Genomic DNA, 20144 nt, shown 5'->3' with positions numbered 1-20144 from the left:
ATAAGTGGTTGTAAACAACTATCATTATTTTGACAAAATATGAAAACAAGCTACTTCCATTAGCTGCTGATCCACCTGCATTAGAAACAACCTTGTTCTTGGCCATTGCTATTTCAAATCTTGGAATGTCTGTTAAGAAAATTTCCTAAATTTTGAAGGGAAAAAAATATTCAGTACATGCTTGTATCTAATAAATCCAATAGCTATTCAAATATAAACCCTCTTAACCTCAACAGAAAGCGTAAAGGAAAGAAAAACTTGTCGCACTTGTTCAAACATCCTATTAGAACTCCAAATCAGCAATAATCTGAGCTAACACAATAGGCTGATAAAGAGATTTTATAGTCAACAGGCTGAAAAAAAAGGCAAAATTACTCTGCAGTGCACATTCTAGGTATGCAATGTGGTCAGAATGTGGTCTGACCTCTTCTCAAAACTGACATCACAACACACTGTCAAGCTAACTTGCTTAGTATTGACAGCTTTGTGACTGCAAGAGATCAAAACTATCCCATTTCAAAACCAGATCAAAATCTATCACAGAATAACTCCTTAAGTTCTCCTGAACTGAACTCAGCTTCAAGATATATTGCCCTATAGCCCTGTTTGCAGTTTAGCTTTACATGCATAGGTAGATTTATTATTTTTAAAAGAAATAATGGGTATTGATGGATCATCATTCAAGTCTGCAAGTTGAGCACAAAACAGTTAGAGATTTCTGGTTGTCTGCACAACCTGAACTCCACCGCCTCTTGTATCTATGTGATTCACTGGCTGCCATGAGACAAACAAGGATTTCTCCAAGTAATTAAAGACTGTATGAACACGTGTCGACAATACAATCAAAACAGAGTTGCACTGGAACTCTTAATTCTCACTAGGCTGTACTTCACTGCCAAGACAAGTGATATTCTTTGTATGGTCTTCTGAAGGCAATTTCCAAGCTTGGGGAGTGGGACAAAATTCAGAGGGAAAACTGCAAGTTCAGATTCAGAAGGAAACTGAAGAGAGGAGAGGGAACAAATCTGGTTATTTACATCATTAAACATTTCCTTTCCTTCCCCAAACCAAGCCGGCAGGAGGAACTGCACTCTCCGCCCTCATTTCTGTAAAACAGACTGCTGCTACTCATGCTAGTGAAAATAAGCATCATCTGACACAAAGAAATACTCTCTTCTGAGAGTACCACAGGCATCAAGATTAAACACTTCAGCTCAGACCGGTTTACTTCTGGGAGAGAGAGCAGTGGAAAAGACGCAAGAATCTCATCTACCTTCTCATTTCTCCAGTAAGTATTTAGCATTGTGGCAATGCCACAAACCCATGCTTAAAATCACTGTGCAGCTATTTATTATTTCAAAGGCTGCCAAAATTTTCTGGAAGAATGCAAGGGGTGAGGGGAGGAGAGGGAGATTTCTAACATTTTATTTGTAAGCCAAAGATGAATGGAATTTCACGGATAATGAAAAGGCATTCTTCAAGCCAATGTTAGTAAAGATGAGAACATTTACAAAACCAAGATCCCTGACAACAGAGGCCTCTAAACATACATATGCACACATACATAATAATGTGTGTTAGATACCTGTTAAATGTTTGCATCTACATATAAATAGTGTTGGGTATAGCTACAGTTTTGAGCTCACATGTTAAAGTGCCAAGAGAAATGGAACTAAAAAAAAAGCAGTGTTTTACTAATCCAATACACTTGCACAGCAGTTACTGACAACAAACCTTATATTTGTGAATGCCAAAGTAGCTCCAACACACAGCCTCACTCTTTTTATCTGTTTGGCAGTCAGTGTGCCATTTCTCAGAGATTTCCCACCTGTATCTCTCCTGCACATACAGCAAGGGTTATCTGCCATTATAAACAGCGCACTACTACTGCAAAGAGGTGCAGAGCCCAGCATATACTCATCCAACTGCAGGGGATAAATTTTGAGAATCTGAAAGGGGAATTTAACATTTACAGAAGAAATGGGAAAAAAATAATGATTTCTAAATAGTCCTAATCAATGCAACTATCCAATTACTAAAGTGATGGCTACTAGTTTATTGTTATTTACAAAGACCATACAGTATTAGTTTAATATTTTTTTTTATTGACGGATTATAAATGTACAATGTTATTAAAGAAAATAATTCCCTTTTAATTTTTAGGTAGAAATTATTAAAAAAGATGTTTTAAAGTACAGCATATCTAAGAACAGACAGGCTCTACTGTCCTTTTACAAATCCAGCTCCCATACGAGCTAGATGTGTAAGCAGTATGCATCCAAGCACCATCCAGTATTTCATATTTAGCCCATTTAAACGACTGCAAAAATTTTTCCACAAATCTGGAATCTTCATTCCTTGTATCTGCATAGGGTTAAACATGGGTCAAATTCTATGAACCTGTTAGAAACAAAATATTAACTAGGTTGAAATGTTTGCTGTGGTATCAGTGAATGAAGCATCTGGTGGAGAAAAATCCGTCAACTTCAAAATAAATCCTGGGCTTCTTAATTAGATTCTTACCAAGCTATACCATCATGCCACACATGCCAGTTTTTGTTCACATTTACAACAGCAAAAACCACCACTTTCAAGAGACATCCTTATTATAGAAGAAATGTATAAGTCATCAGGCAATCCTACAATGTATTTAGTATTTCCATCTTTTATTAGAATCTGAAGTTACATTGATTCAGTATTACATCACCAGCGTGAGTACCCTGTTCATCCTGCTATACTCTAAAAGCTTACTCTTACTACCTTTAACTCACCTGATCATCAGCTTTGTCTTGGTTGTTTTAATTGTTTAACAATCTTCTAAAATTTCTAGCTTCTAATCAATATTGTCAGTCTGTTTTGGGTTTTTTTTCCCCTGGCTATACCATCTATTTTAACAAGCACAAGCCTTTTTCTTTCTAGATAATTTAGTATACCATGCTTGTGGGCAAATGTCAAATCCATACAAAACCAACAAGCTAAGTACAGTTCATTTGTTTTTCTAAGATCTTGAGATCAAAATACACACTACGTTATATGACAGTAATTCCCTACAGAACAGACATTTTTGATTGCAAACCAACCTTTTATTAAAATCATGCTTTTCTTTCTATAGTTAAATTACATACAGCCTGTTCAGTCTGTTATGCTATCCAATTTGGTATAGTAACCTAGCAATCTGAGCACACTGCAGTTACTTTATTAATCACACTGGATGGATCAAGAAACAACTTTCTGATATATGAGTTTGCACAGCAGGGGTATGCAGTCCATGGCACAGGCTTCTGCACTCAACTTTGCCACAGCTCACTGCAGCACAGTGGCTCACAGTAGAAAGTTCAGCTTTACAAGAAACTGAGACCTGCATCTCCCCTCTCTCTCTCTACGTGGGCTCTGGGATATGCAGCTGTGAAATCTATTGCCATGGGCTACCTCCCACCTGCTGTGCTTTCAGGTCTGTATGCTCAAAATAGACCTTCCTTATGGCAGCGGAGAAAAAATCTACTCTGCAGAGCCAATGCATGGTACAGAGAGCTGCCCATCTCATGTTAGCTCCAAATCTTAGAGCAGTACACACATGTTCACACTGCACCTGAACTAACTGGAGCTGGGGAAATGAGCTTGGCTGTGATACTGAATTAATGTGTTGATACAGCTTTCTGTAGTTGTATTTCTCCCCTTAAAGCCCAAAGAGTATCAGTATGCCGGTACATTGTGAATATAATAGCTCAGATTATCATTATATTGGATAAGAAAAGAAGGGTGTTTGCATCACAGCCTGTTGTACAATGCAGACACATCTCCTGAGGCTTTACATTAAGCAGGTTTTTAAGCATAAGAGTTCGTTTAGGGATGGTGAGGGGCCAACCTGACCAATGCCAGACTGTAAAGTGCAGCCATGTTTCTGGAAGTTAAAAAAAAAAAGTTTTTATTATCAACAGACCTTTCGGTTTTCTATTTTTCTGCAATAAGGGAGTTTCAAAATCTTTTTTGTAAGAGAAGCTCTAATACCACGACTCTTTCAGCACACTTCTGTGATTTGACAAGTGACTGCCTTTGGGCTTGAAAAGTACCCTTTCCCTCATCAAATTCTGCTCAGTTTTTCCTGAGATACTATGCATTAGAATTGTCGTTTCCATTCTCTCTTTTGTGTGCCTCAAGAAAACACTGGCCTCCTGCCAGAACAGTAATTAGCACGACTATCCTAAGGCACACTGGAGAAGTCACAAAGGCAGCAGCAAAGTGACTACATGGGGAGCACCTGGGAGCTGCAGCACAGTGGGAATCAGGAGTGACAGGAGGACCTGCACAGCCTTCCCAACACCGGCTTACCCAGCAGTTGGCCCCTCCTCCACTAAAGGAGAGGTACAGCACTGAGCCACTGTTTTCCCCAAATACTAAAGCAATGAGAGTCTAAAAGGCAGGACAGTTTCCTAAGCCACCTTCAGCTTCTGCAACACAGATTCTGGTGATCATGTCTTGCCTGAAAATACCAGATGGGGCACAACATCCAGTATTTCTGGCAGATGAGACAGAAGACAAAAATGCCCTGTCAATCAGGACCCAGCTGACTACATCCACACTAAGAAGCATTATGATCGTACCCGGTCTCAGCTTAGCCTAACTTGAGTGTCAGCAGTCTCTGCAGCAATGCAAAAAGCTCAGGTGAAGGGCTGACGAAGCACACTGAGAATTTCAGTTGCACTCAAGAAAACTGGTCTTCCTTTTAAAGAATTTGCACCAAAAAGGTACTCATGTACTACATTAAAAAGCACCGTCTAGTTTGTCAACCAAAGCATTCAGAATTCAGGAAACACTACTGACAACCTACCACATTAGTTCAAGACACCTGTTCATTTGGGTGTAGTTTTATATTGCAGTATTTTTAATTCCTTATTAAATGTTATATTTCAATTAATTATTACAAGATACTTTTTGTTTTTCCTTAGGAGAGTCCTGTCTTGTTCAGGGCACAAGATAGATACAGCTTACGCTGTTCTGGCAACTCAATCTTCCAGAGCTTCATTTTACAAACTAAATACTGTCTTTTTGCCATGGAGAGTTTGAGGGAACCTGAAATGTCAATAAAGCAAAATTTGTGTAATATGACCGTGTCATCCAATTTACGCTTTATCTTATTGTTCATGGTCTTCCCGGTGCCATCCAGTTCTGTCAATCTGTCTGCTGCATCCAGCTATTCTCCCTCATGTGCTAATTTGTTAGCTGTGCAGGAAGACCATTTTAATGTTATGCATTCATATACTGCACAGCACAGTGAAACCTTGTTCACTGACTAGAGCCCTACTGGTACTACTAAAATAATTATGATACCACCCACATAAGAGGTAGCACACAGCACTTAAAAGACCACCTGGAAGTGCTGAGGCATGCAAAAGTAATGGGGAAAATAACTAAACAAGTTATTTCAAACCCTTAATAAAAAATGTTTCTTTTGTGACTGGGTTGCATTCTTTAAAATACATAGTTTTGTCCACTCTGCTTTATTCAACTTTCAGTTAAATATATGGTGTGACAAAAGAACTGACAGAGCAAATAATAAAATATTCGCCACCACGAGCAATGTATTAATAGGGAGTCAAACCTCCAAACATGTTTCTGTGTCTGAGACCAACTCAGGAGCATGGTTTTAAAATTAATTAGCAAGGTAACCTTTTTCCCCTTTCCTAAGGGAAATCTACTGTGGCTGATCCAAAACATATCCAATCCAAAATTCAAATCTAGGCTTCTTGCCAGGCATTACAGGACTAATTCCCCCAACATCCCTGAGCATTTTAGCCATATGCAGAGAGCAACTGAATGTATGTTTACAGCTAAAGCACAAGGTGTTGTTTGTTGCATGGAAGCTTTCCCTTTATACTGGCCAGTCTCAAGAGCTTACAAGATTTCACTAAAAATAGCAAGCTAGCAACAATTGTAATAAAACATGTAAAACTAAACACAGTAGCAGTTTTACTCATTTATGAACTTTTCAGATAAAACAGCATCAACTTTTAATTATCTATACACAGACAAACAGAAGAACAGGCATTTCCACAGTATTTTGCTACAGGTGCAACCTGCAGTACAAACTCAGTCAGTCGCTGTGGCAGCAGCTATATGGCAGGGCAAGCGCACTCTGCAACCTGGCCCACTGCTGTGATCTCTGGTTGTACCTCCTGGCTGCTTCCCAGCTGCATGCCAGGACAGAGCTGCCCTGCACACCTGGGATGTCCCTGCAAAGGAAACCCACAGATGGGGGTGGACAGGCCGTGCTCCCATCAGGGGACCAGGACACAAGCACGCAGCAGAGGCACCTGCCCACTGGTGCAGGAAACAGGCAAAACACAGGCTAGCAGACCTCCACGCACAGAGAGGCTGGAACTCCATGTCTGTGCTAGTGCAAACTGTATCCCCACAACAAGACTGGTATCGGTGCAAGAGCAGGCAAATGCGGGAAGTGGGATGAATGCCTTCCTAACCCATGGGAAAAATCAAGAAGCACAGTGGCTTCCGGACCTTGGGCCGGCCAGAGAATAAAGAGGCTAACACTAAATTTACACCACTAAGCATCATGTTAAAGAAAAAGGCAAAAAAAAGTTGTATTTGTATTTGGAGAGGCTGAGTTAATGTGATTATGGCCTACAGCTCATGCACACTACCATAATACAAAATACACTGGTACCATACAAACAAATCTAGTCTGTTAGCAGGATATGTCCTCATATGTGCCTTTATGTGTTAAACCTTTCAGAGAAGAGATGTTATCTTCTCGTATTTTCATAATGCCATATACACCATTAAATACACAGTGTGTATGCCTCTGGAAATGTTCCCAGTGATAGCCATTTCTATTTTATTTGCCTCTACAGGAAAAAGGGAAACACTTTTGAGAGCAAAAAGTATCTATCTGCTCTTCATTCACACCTCAATTTCCTGGGGAATCAAAATATACTGGTTTTAACAGTCTGCCTTTAGTTCACCACTGAATCTGACTTTCAACTCCATGGAATGAAACTTGGTTAGAAGTTTATCAAGGAACTGAATTCATAGATGTCTAAACTATTTCACAGAAATAAAGATACAGTGAGTGGGGCAGTCTGTAGCTCTCAGCACCAATCAATAATCTTCTGCTAATATTGCTCTGACTTCAGTCTCTACATGCTCAACTTCTGCTAAACAGAAGAAACTGGCAAATATTTAGCCAATTCAACAATTTATTAATAGTTTGATGCCATGAAACATGACATCTCTTGAGGTCAGAGTATTGTGCCGTACTCTCAACAGAAAACTTTAAAAGCATAACTGCTTAACTTAATTTAACCATAGGCCAGGCATTATTCCCTTTATAAAATTAAGGTAATATGAAGACCACCCTATGAATACATCACTAGTCTTACCTGTTGAGCATCCTCTGCTTCTCACCTCTGACCACAGTAACCCTGCACAGCCTCTTTCAAGGGGGCACTCCACACTGCGTTGCCCCAAGCCTCTGCCTGCTTTGGCTGGAACATCTCACCTTGTTTCAATTTTCTCGCTTATTTAGGACTGTAATCTCCTAGTGGAAAAAGCTCTCAGACGTCTGATGAGTCCCTGACAAGAAGGCTCAAGAGAACATGGGCTCAAGGACACAGATATGATTCAGGTGGAGTGAAAATGTTATTGCTAACACCCGGACTCCTAGGGCTCTACCAGTGAACAGGCAGCCACCACACCAACCAAAAGATACACTCTGAAACAGGCATTCAGCAAGCGGTCCAAGTGAAGCAGCCTGTGACACACCCAGAGACCACAGGGCCAAGCAAAGCCCGACAGCATAGTGCACCAACCACTGACTTCAGGACACAGTATTAAAAGGGAAAAAATACTAATCCTACTTTCATATCATGATTTTGTACTATTTATACTTCCTTCATTTAGTTTTCAACAACATTTAGCATCCGATTCTATTCCTAAGATATTAATAGCTATTCCAAGACTTTAATGCAAAAAAACCACAAAGAAATTATTACTGGAAACCTGAGCCAGGAAATAGTTTAGTGAAACTATGACAATTTAATGCACAGGCAAATGGCACAAACAGGGTAATTTTTACATATGAAAAATACAATCTGCTGTGTCTTTTACTCACCGTTTGATGACTCCTGTCACAGTAGCGCAGTCCAAAGTAATCTATCTCCACTAGGTTTAAGTGACGAAATACGTAGCCCAGGACAACCGACCCTTTCGTTGACTTCTGTGGGAAAGAATTTAGAGAACCTTTTCACAAAGATGTTCTGCCTTTGTCAGCTATCTGCAGTGGCATTCATGCATTCAGTTAGCTTTGTCTAAAAAAAAAAAAGGAGGCAGTTCCCAGTGCCTCTAACACAACTTTCAGCTGTACGGAAGAAAATATTTTGTCCTCATACATGTTTAATCAATCATTCTGTAAATACTATTAGGTAGCTGGCAGGTCAATAGTTAAAAAATACAAAACAACAAAGAAAACAAATCCTCAAGTGTACTTGCATAAGCACAATCCTGGTGAACCTAGCATTAAACTAGAAAACTTGTTCTCTGATCAAAATTCTAATCCCCGTGACATATTTTAATTCTAAAATCATACTCGTCCTTCCAGTATGGGTCTGTCACTCCAACAACATAGATCAGGAAGCAAAACTTTGCCCTTAAGATCTAAATTATAAATCATTAGCTGCTTTGTTACAACTCTTTGTGAAGAAGGTTCAGTTTTGTTTTCTTTTAAAATATTTTTGATAGTGTAAGTGGGAGCCATCCAACATCCTGAATTGAAATAATCACATTGTTTTCTTGAATAGTCCTTCATTAAGGGTCTATGGCTGTATTAGCAAACAGTGCTGGGGACAATATTGCAAACAACACTTTACTGTTGAGAATGCATTATAAAAAGCTCACTTCCACCTGAATGCCTCTTATTTGTTGGTTTGCCTAGCAGTCAACAACAGGCTAGGAAGACTGAGAATAATTACACAGAATGATCCCCCCTCAGAATCAATTAGAGTCTTTGACTACTACAGTCCTAAATTCCACAAGAAAATATGGACATAACTCATAATTAGGTTTTAGTTAACTGCTTCATATTGTATAAACTGCTAGACTGTAGTAAAATGACCAGAGAGAAAAGAAACAGAAAGAGGAAGCTGTGGGAAACTGTTTGTGCTACTTTACTTTTCAGCGTACAAACAAATAATTTCAAAATTAAAATGGCAAGTAATATTGATTTGAAAATCATTAAATTTAGCTTTGCTGGTAAAGTATCAATCACATAACGACAGTGAAGATGCAGCTATTTGTTTTCCAGCAGGTGCATTTGGTCAGGATTTGTACCTAGTCACATGGGCAGGGCCAATACAACAATTTCAATAGTCACTCACACTAAACAAGCCACGACATCTCTGTTAGGCTGGGAATTGTGTATCCATGCTGTTCACCAGATTTACTGTATCTGCTTAAACCAGCAGATGTTCTTGAAAGGTTCTCAGTGTTTACCAGTCTAAAGCCATCATACAGGTTGTTTACACTAAGCAATTGTAATTACATATTCCCTCAGCACGCACAGTGAGACTTACAGCCACAAAATGGAAAACAATTTGGGGGAAAACATGATGAAGGTAAGCAAAAATTCTCTTCATCTCATTTTAACATTTTGGATAATGCAGAGCAATATAGTGATTTTATCATCAGGTTCCTCAACAAGAAACCGAACTTGTGTTGTAAGAACAATGAGAGACAAGAATCAGCTCCTCTTAGCTATAGAGTGACTATCAGGAGCACTACAGCAAAAAGACAGGAACAAAACAAAACACACCTTAAAAAAAATTTTAAAATGCAGGTTAAATTACTAGACAGCAGAGATTCAAAACTGAAGCAGTAATTGTCCTGCCTCATTTTATCTTTAAATCAGCTGTTACTCAAAGAAGCAGGAGAGATATCCTACTAAAAAGCACATAGTTATCTCGTCATTCATACATCATAAAAAGCAAATTACCTTCACCATTGGAATTGTTTCCATTATCTTTACAGTATAACAAGGTCTTGGGAACCTAGGATTGGACAGGTGTCTCTAGAAACACACACAGGAAAAGCTCAAAATAATCAAGCAGCCCTAACCAAAGCAGATAATGATGGCAACACTTCCAACCGGGTAACTAACGTTAAAGGAATATTATAGACAGGAGCTCCACCATCACCTGCTCAGAGCTACAGGGTTTTGACACAGTTAATCAAACCGTGGTTAATAAACCCTTGCAGAAGGCATAGAAAGGGCTGCCTGCACCATGGCTTCCAGGGGACACAGAGTGGTGGCCACCAAAGGCATGCTGAGCTTCTGTGATGGTGAAGCTCAAATCTGTTTGCTTTCAATGAGCTTTCTGCTCTGTCTGACCAGTAACGTCATTCATAGGATCAGTTAATTAGCAGAACTGAGAAATAGTAATCCAGCAGCAAAGATGAGGCTGACAATTTTCCACTCAGGCATCTTACAGTAACAATACACACCCCTGGGAGTAATCAAAGATACTAACATAACAAAGAACCTTAAGTCTCATAAGAGTTTAATTTACATAACTCTGCACCAGTTTAGGATTCAGCTAGCTTTCTTGGCTGGAAGTTGTCTTCTTCAGGCAGCTGAGGACTGCAATGGGCTCTGCATAAAGAATCTTTGGGACAGCTTCTTCCCGTGGACGCTAAAGCTAGCGTGTTAGCCCCAAGAAACATGCACGTTTCACACCTGGTTTGGCTGAAATTAAAGACTCCCTTCATTCCTTTCAAAGATAAACGGTAACAATGCGTAAAAAGCTTTTTAACTGCTTTTTATTTATATTGCTAGGCTGAGAGAAAAAATACATGCTTGATAATTCTTGTCACCAGTTAACACTTTCATTGTTGCAGATCCTGCAAAAACAGGTGGTCCAGCTGTGGGGAAATGCTGAGCATAACCATCCAACTTACAATGGCTGGGGGTTCTCCACCTCTACAGCAGCAAGACGCTCATCACTTTGGTTACCCTCAGTCAAAACAGACTGCACGCTGTAGTCTCTGTAGCCCTTCTCAACAATCACCTTCACACCCTCGATCAGTGCCTTCATGTACACAAGACAGTGCTTTGCAAGGGACCTGCCAGGATGAGAGCCAGCAGGTATCCCCACACCCCTCTAACCTCACCTTCCGTAACCCCTGTTTTCCCAGCACTGAGGAGCACTCTTCAGGTAAAACCTTGCTGAAACCACTGCAACCTCATTTTCAATTCAAGTTCTCATTTTAAGCCACATGATTTCAGGGTTTCATGCAAGTAAATTGCCTCTTCAAGTGGAGTTAAGAAAGCAGTTTTGCTGATTAATCCCTAAGTGGCTACTTCTCAGTCCTGAAATACTTTTTTAATGACATTTGAATAAAGTTTTGCAAACTAAGAAAAGCCATCTTATCCCTTGATAAAATTACAGCAAAATTCAGCAGAATTGAAAAACTAGAAGATGTTAACAGGATTACATTCACATCATATGGCATTGCAAAAATTACATAACATGCCTTGCATTAAGCTCAGACTTGCTAGAGGCTTGCACTCTTAGGGGTAAACCCAAGTATATTTGAAAATACCATCAGCAATGTTTTCAAGAGAGAACAAAGAATTGTTTGAATGAGTCATAACATCTTGCTTTACATGTTAACACCATGGCTGCATAAACCAGAAAGGCAGGTTTCTACTGGCTAAAAGAAAATGACAGCCAGAACATTCAGGAGAGATCTGATTTAACTGTATTTTTTTAATCAAAAAGAAATCAATCTTTTGAAAATGGTACATACAGTACTATATTTTAACATATTCACATTACTGTATATTTAGTCACCCAAGAATTCTTATCTTCCACACTGCTCATTGCTTTTTTAGCTCCAGTGAAGTTTTTCTAGTTGGGTTTTTTAAAATTCTCTCTTTTGTATTGTATACAGCAGTGCAGTCCAGATCAGATCCATGATCGATGTTAACTGAATTTAAAGACAAAGCAAGACATGCAGCAACGTCTGCCTCAGCAGGATGCTAGTCCTCTTGAAAGAAAATTGGTGTAGGTAGTGAAGTCCTTTTTATTAAAAACAAAATAAAAAACACATCGCCTCTTTTAGTTCAAGCACCCATCATGAAGCCTTTCTCCTCAAAGTAATTCAATCCACCGACTCTACCTCTTACAACCTCATAAATGCTAAGGAAGGTGCAAATGAACTCATAAGCCTTCACTCAAAAAAAAGTCTTAAAACTTTGGTTGAACATAACCATTGTCTTTTGAGATGCCTGCCCTCACCATGACCATTGTTAGAGTTTATTGGAAAGTCATACCTTCTGATGAGTTAGTTATTCTGCTTATATACTGGCAAGAGATAACAATATGGAACAAGAGCAGGTTTCTAACGCTGAACAAGGGAGTTTATTATAGAGTATGGAAAAACAAGGTGGATGCTATGGGGTATGACACACAATCCCGCTGAGACATTCAGAAACACCTGTGTAATGTCTCCATATTTCCCTGTCAAGTACAGGGCTGCATGGGTTACGTTGCTAACAAGTGCTCCAAGCAGGAAGCGCATTTGATCTGCTATCAACGTGCTAGACAGCAGCAAGTGCCCATGAAGTACATGAGGTGCTCTGTGTCTGCTGGCAATGGAGCGTGGGCACCAGCACTTTTCCCACCAGTGTGCAAGGAAGGGCAGAGAGTAAGCACAGCTCTTCACGTGCACGCCAGCACCACTCCATGTGTATCAACCAGCCAAGCAGCATCAGTATACCGAGGCAGACATACTCCAGAGAGTAAAATCTACACAGCATTTTCAGAGACCAAACTGCAGTATTTTGCTCTAAGTAAAGGTTACCAAGGAGAGACGAAAACTATGCACCAAAGCAGCATAAAGTCGTGCAACTGAGGGTTAGCAAAGCCACCAGTTCATCCCATTCCTCGTAGATATGTAACAGAAACAGGCATCTCCAAACAGCACTTTCTCATGGTTCTTCTCCCCCCTTACCTCAAGCTCAGAAAAGACTAGACACCACCTTCCACCTATAAAAGCAGCAAGGCACAAGGCTCTAAAAATCAAAGTTCTTGGTGGTCTTTACCAACAAAGAGTAAGCACCTCTTTTCCCCAAGGCAGTCAACCAGCTAGAGCTCAATTTGCATGCTGCGTGTTCAAGCAGAGAAAAATCTTTAAAATAACAATGCTAAATATTTACAAATATTAACCTAGATAAAACAGCTTGACCTTAATTTGCAGCATGCATGTCCAAACAGAGAAGAATTCCCCAACACAATCACATAACAGAATACTTGCAGAAACAAAGGATTTAACACATGCAAATGTAACACAGTCTGCCCTAAGCATACTTCATACAAATATACCATCCAAACTGTACTAATCCACCCCTCCCTCTCTCTTCACCTTTCACTGACAGCAAATGGATCAACCTGTTTTCAGAGGGTTTTTTTCTAAGAAGTCCTCACAAATTTATGGACACATGCACAGACCTCCTGTTCCCAAGACCTCAACACAGCGCCTAATCTGTCTGCAGAAAGTAATCTATGGCGCTGACTTTTAAGTGCTGTATGTTAAAATGCCTGTAGCCTCATTTTGTTTTTACTAATGGTCAATCTAATGCATTCCAGTTAGAAAATGCTATTCCAGAAAAATATCCAAAGGTGAATCCTATCTGTCTGGTTTTGTAATTAGTGTATCTGTCTCAGATTTATAAATACCTTTAAAAATCCACTTACAGGACAATTCCTTAAGAGAGGGGAAGATTCCTGTGAGCAGGGTCTCCAGCTAGTTAAAACTCTTCCCTTGTAACTACTGGCTAGCGCCCACTTCAGGGCTTTGTCATTGACAGATGTAAACTGATCTACTTGACTCTGAGAAAAGATATGTAGAAGAAAAAAGTTTAAAAAATACTTAAAATATTTGGCTTATGGGAAAGTGCTTCAGCTCAGTGAGCTCCTTTTTTGGGGGTAGATATAAGCAACTATATTTACTTGGTATAGTAATGCAATTTGTACATGCACACACATTATAAGAAATGTTCCAAGCAGGAATGAAAGTCTAGTGAAGACAACAAAGGGCAATGAGAGCAAGCAAATAAGGAAAGACAACTAAATTTTGGAAATGTAATTAAATACTTATTTACACTTTAAAATTGATCTCTCATCAGCCATGAATGATATTTTGTAAAATGGCAGCAACTAGTTCTGTGTAGAGGGATTCCAGCCACAACAATTTTATTTAAAAATCTGCTCACTAATCTATCCCCTAATATTAACATTATCCAGTTCATTTACCGTATAACAGATGAGTTAAGGTACCAACAATAATGCATTTCAACTTTTCACAGAAAAGAGCTCTTCTGAAGAATTTATTATTTCCATTATTCCCATGCACTTTGAATAATTCCTACATTAAAGAAAGAAACCATCGTATCAAGAATGAAATTTAAAAATACAGCATACAACCACTCCTTTGGAATAGTTAAGATGTTGGTTACTATTATTTCTCTATTTTTCAGAAAATATTCTTTCACAATAGCTGTGTGACCCAGTGTACCTTCTTGGCAGTCAGGGGCCCTACATGTCCTGATTAGGGACGGTCCAGAAACAGACCACAAGCACCTGGTGAGACAGAAGGCAAGTACTTGCACATTTATAATGCATGTACTTCTCGTGCACTCTCACAGATTTATTTCAAATGATTCCCCATGAATATGGAAGACGCATCCCTTTGAACCCACCAAAGGCTGTGAAGCTGCAAGGCAGGAAGAGGCCCTTTTCTCTTGGAAGCTGTGAGTGGCTCCATGGTTGAGCAAGGCTCTCATGGGTGCACGGGGGAAGACAAAAGCTCCCATTCCAGCCTTGGGCTGCCTGGCAGCAGACAGCAGGCGGCCAGCAGGGTGGGCAGGGGGAGCCCAACACACCAGCGGCTCTGCAGGAAGCCCCACTGCGGGCAGGCTGCCTGCAGAAGCACGCTGCCCTGCGACTAGGGGGAACAGGGGTCACGCTGCCCAGCTGGGAACAGCGCCTGCACAGGGCGCCCACAGAGACTGCCTCACACTAGAGGACAGCTCTGGTTCACACCCAGCCTGAGCTGCCTTCAGAAGTGCCTCAGCAGAGTTTTCTCCTGGCACAGAAAAGATGATGCACTTACTTTTGGCACATGCATTCCAAATAAAGGAAGCATACCGTGTTTTCTAGGTAATTTTTTGCCATGGTTTCTGCCAAACCTTTTACCATTAATTGAAGACTTCCTTGAAACCTTTCTCATATAAATTTGTTGCAGTTTTAAAAATTATTTTTGATGTTGCTTATTTTGCCTTGTATTGAAATCTGTTCTGAAGTATCTTCTATTTCCATTTTGTCGTGTTTTCAGTTGTCACCTTTTCAGTTTAGCCTTATTTCTTATTCCGTTTGCCCTATTTCCTTCATTTCTTATGTTTTACTGAAGCAATATTTCTTAGGTTGGTTTTATGAATGTACATACAAAATACAAATTGCAGAATAAATACAAAGGTACAATCTTCTCATTTTAATTGTCTAGTTCTGGTATGTTTGGTTCGGTTCCACCTTTTTGATATACTTCTATTTCTGCCTGTGTGCAAAAGGGAGGCACTTTAAATACCAAAGCCTTGCTTCTAACATTCCTAACTTTTCCTATGGCCATCAGTCTTAAACTCTTCTTTCAAATTAGGTGTTGTATGCATTTTTATTGAGCACATTAAGCTCTTTATGCACGGCAGTTTTAGAGCAGAAGACCTTACAATTTAAATACGTCACATGCTTCGATTATCTGCTTTAAGTGCAAGACTGTCAAGGGAGAATGTCAGTAAAGAACTAAACACTAAAGGGCTTTCAGAAAGATAAAATCTTAAAAATTAAAGAGGAGACACTCATTCTGTCACAGTGTTTCAGGAATTTACTAGTACAGGTGTTAGGCAGAGCAGTAATACGGTTACAGTCTTGCTATAAGAAGTTGGTTCAAACTATTAGTAAAATGGTGGGGGTTTTTCATGTTGGATTGTTTGGGGATTTTTTAAGAGCAAGAAGAATGGGAAGGAGAAAAGATTGGTATACATCTTGCTAATCCTTTGTTTTGCCATTTCTTTCATCCAGAATGAGTGGCTGTACTGTCAAGAGCTGAGCATGCCTGCAAAAACTTGTTTGTGCAGAGCATCACAGACTCTCTGACTGAAGAGCAAGCCACCTTCTCACACTTCCTCTCCCCAAGCAAAGCCCAAACCTGATGTCCTTTTTAGCACTCGCTCTTAGCCCTGGTGACACTGTTAACCTCTTGACCATAGTTTTCTTCAATATTACTTGTAAGTGTAAATGGCCTCTTCTTCCGTTTCTTAGCATACTTATTTCTGATACTCCCTTCTACCTGTGTCATTCCACATTTTTTCTTTTTTTTTCCCTCTGGCCTCCATTTTTTTTCTAAGTCTTTTCAAAGCCCTGGTCATGGAGTCAACAACTTATGATGGTAATTTCCAAATAAATTCTCAATTTGTTGTTTAATCTTTTTTCTACTCCCCTTGTTCAAGAGTAAGGGCCGCAATGGCATAACGCATCTGTGTCTTCAAGTCAATTCACATCTTAGACCCCTCTATCAAGCTCAGTTCAAAAAATATTTTTGAAAAATTTCTTGTATTCTCTTTCTTCAAAAGCAACGGTGTTCATATCAGACTTGGTTTTGTTTATCCTTTGATTCAGTTAACTGAACTGTCTCATTATCATTCAGTCAAGAGACATTACAAGAAGCTCAAGAACAAAAGTTACCAGAAAAACAGTGGAATCCTTCTCAGATGCAAAATTAATGGACGAGACAAAGAGAGAATTCATTTCTTGAAAGAACAGAGGCTCCTTTTCTGTCTGGCTCTGACATGGGTGACACACGGAAAGAAAAGAGGGGGAACTATAAGAAAAAAGAGCAGACCTCTCCATTAAACAAGCCTTTCAGAGCTCACATATCTTTGGCTCTTTTGCATCTTTCCTTCCACAAGATACACACCCCCATGATGTAGAACTGACCTTTCTGTAGAGTGAGTTCTACTGACGCACTTCTGAAGGCAGCTCAGGCTGGGTGTGAACTAGAGCTGTCCTCTGGAGGTGGTGCATGTCAGAATAAGAAGGCTGGGGATGCACTGAGCTTTGCTCTGCAGAAACAACCAAAGCCCCCGGCCTCTACACTTATAGGGTTTCATGTGTTCCCTGGGTTTGGAGCAAGAGTGGTTTTGTGCATGGTCCTCTGGGGAAGAATTGCAGAGCCCCACTGCTTTTCCTGATGGTGGAATTTCCCTGCAGGGTGTTGTGGCACAGTGCAGGAGGGTGAGGTTAGCGTGAGGCAGTCTCTGTGGGTGCCCTGTGCAGGCGCTGTTCCCAGCTGGGCAGCGTGACCCCTGTTCCCCCTAGTCGCAGGGCAGCGTGCTTCTGCAGGCAGCCTGCCCGCAGTGGGGCTTCCTGCAGAGCCGCTGGTGTGTTGGGCTCCCCCTGCCCACCCTGCTGGCCGCTTGCTGTCTGCTGCCAGGCAGCCCAAGGCTGGAATGGGAGCTTTTGTCTTCCCCCGTGCACCCATGAGAGCCCTGCTCAACCATGGAGCCACTCACAGCTTCCAAGAGAAAAGGGCCTCTTCCTGCCTTGCAGCTTCACAGCCTTTGGTGGGTTCAAAGGGATGCGTCTTCCATATTCATGGGGAATCATTTGAAATAAATCTGTGAGAGTGCACGAGAAGTACATGCATTATAAATGTGCAAGTACTTGCCTTCTGTCTCGCCAGGTGCTTGTGGTCTGTTTCTGGACCGTCCCTAATCAGGACGTGTAGGGCCCCTGACTGCCAAGAAAACTTCATGGTATTTTCATTTGCTGCTCTCCTACAGACTATTTCTTTCCACCTGTCAATTGCTAACTGGGTATTTTGGTACTGAATTCAGTGGAGTCTACGCTGCAACCAATGAACAACAACGATAAACCTGTAGTTCATACATGAGAGTGCTTATTTTTAGTTCAAGATTCACCTGTGTTTGAACATGTTTCCATTGAAACACACATGTCCTTTCACAGTCTATATAATGATGATATGCCACATTCCCAAAAAACTTTTCCAAAACGTTTTATCATTTTACTTATTTAGTAAGTTTTATTTCCAGTTTGATGGAGTTCAAATTCTCATTTTGACTGACACTAGAAAATTACTTACTCCCACAACGTTGACAGAAGGCAAAAGGATACATGTGTTATCCTAAAAAATGTACATACTTTTCCTGTACAGCTTTGATACTTCAATTGCCATGGTGCAACTGATTTGATTCTACTGGAAACTTAATTCTCATTAAAATTTCTCATAATAACTATCTGGAATTCTGTTTGAAAGAGATTGAAACTTCTAAAAATGCCTTCTTTTTTTAATAGACATTCCTCATGAGAGCAATGGAAAACAGATTGCGAGTACTTTTGTTCTAAAAGTAGTTTTCTGGATACGCTCATTAGCAAACGCCACACACAAAAAAAGAGTCAACATTTTTGCACCAGGACAGGAATAAGTTATCCATTAGCAGGCTGTAATAGCTGCTAATGGGGAACTCTATACACCTGCATTCTCTCCTGCCCCTTCTAAAGTTTCTGGCTGTCCTAAAGAGCTGCTATCCAGTGCCACACACTGCATGGGGTCATACTACCATTTTACTGGTACTGGGCTGCATTCAACTTTAACAACCTTGACTGAAAAGAAAAAGAAAAACAAAAAAGCCCCTCCATGGGAAAGGAAGGACTTGAACAGACCAGTGACAGCAGGGGGGGATGAAAAGGACATATCTGTCACAGCTCCTAGCTGCTCTTCACCCTCTGACTAGTGCTGCTTTTCCCCTCACCCCCACTCTCACAGCAAGGGTGCCTCATTCAGCTGTCCATCAATTCCTGAATCACTCAGCTGTCCATCAGTTTCTGAATCACTGCAGATTTCAGACCTGTGCATTCAGAGAAACCAGAATCCAAGTCAGTTTGTTTTTTGAAGAATGATAACCCTGCACATAAGCAAACACACAAGGCAAGTGTTACGTTCACATAACAACACACTAAATAAAATTTTAAAGCATTAAAGCAACCTGAAAACTTCTAATTCAGTCTCTTGCATGTATGTACCATGTCAGTATTACCATCAATTGCTCCCCTCTGCCCAATCCACACAGGATTATCGTCATCTTCTTGGCATCATTCCTCACCCCTGGCTGCCAGTCCTGAGCTCCTTAATTACATCTACCTACCATGTCATGGGGTTTTTTCCTGTTTTCCCTAACCACATCCCAGTTCTTCGTCCCTTCCGACCACTTGTCTCTTTCCAGATAGCACCTTCCATGCTCATACTCCCTTGTCGCATACATTGCTGCTTCCCTTAGCCTCTCATCCCCACTGGTTCCCGTATATTCCCTGAATTCCTTGGGCACTGAATCACAGGCCCTTCCTTCCTTTCCCCTCTGCTTTGACCCTTCTTCAATCTACTTCTTCACTCCCTCCCACCAGTCTGGCCATTGTCCCCACATGAATCAAGCCAGGAAATTTCTCCACAGTGTTGTACTGTGGGACAGGTAACGCAAAAACACATCTGACAGCTCCAGATGCAAGAAAATTGTTTTCTGTTCTGGTGTCCAAACTCAAGCGCCATAAATACCAGTTACACAGAGAACACGGCGACCACTGGGACTTTGTAAGGATGGAAAGACATAGCATCCTTACAGGATTTAACTGATAAAGTTTGAGGAAATCTCTCCCGAGGGAGATATTTCAGCATAATTTATTGCAAGCATATCTTTAAAAGAACAGAGAACAACACATCTCCAGCACAGTGAGCGCACTGATAGCAATTATCAAGACTTTGCTTCAAGAGCTTCTCAGACAAAAGTTGGTCTGGGTTTCTTTTTCTTTGACAGGTTTTTTTTTTTTTCCTTGCTTCACTCTTGGAAATAACTGTTTTGAATACTTTGTGAAATAACATAACTCATCACAGAGTTCAAACCTTGATGGCTGGCAAACGTACAAACGGACCAAGCAATTTCAGTAGTGGTAACAACCCTCTCCCTAGCACCTTCCATTCAGTAAGATCCCACAAGCTTTTCAGACTGAATT

At 40.4% G+C, this 20144-nt stretch overlaps 1 protein-coding gene across 3 annotated transcripts in view; it reads right to left on the bottom strand.

The window, feature by feature from the left end:
• Positions 1 to 20144, bottom strand: part of EPB41L4A (erythrocyte membrane protein band 4.1 like 4A) — a 137830-nt gene that overhangs the window by 74982 nt on the left and 42704 nt on the right. For all 3 annotated transcript variants that reach the window (XM_074812668.1, XM_074812670.1, XM_074812669.1), the window contains exon 2: positions 8126 to 8230. In XM_074812668.1, the coding sequence (XP_074668769.1) occupies positions 8126 to 8230 (105 nt within the window). The remainder of the gene's footprint in view (positions 1 to 8125; positions 8231 to 20144) is intronic.

This window comes from Strix aluco, chromosome Z (assembly GCF_031877795.1).
Source record: "Strix aluco isolate bStrAlu1 chromosome Z, bStrAlu1.hap1, whole genome shotgun sequence".
Taxonomy (NCBI): Eukaryota; Metazoa; Chordata; class Aves; order Strigiformes; family Strigidae; genus Strix; species Strix aluco.
The sequence above is the reverse complement of the archived record's forward strand: the minus strand, read 5'-3'. Positions and strand labels throughout refer to the sequence as shown.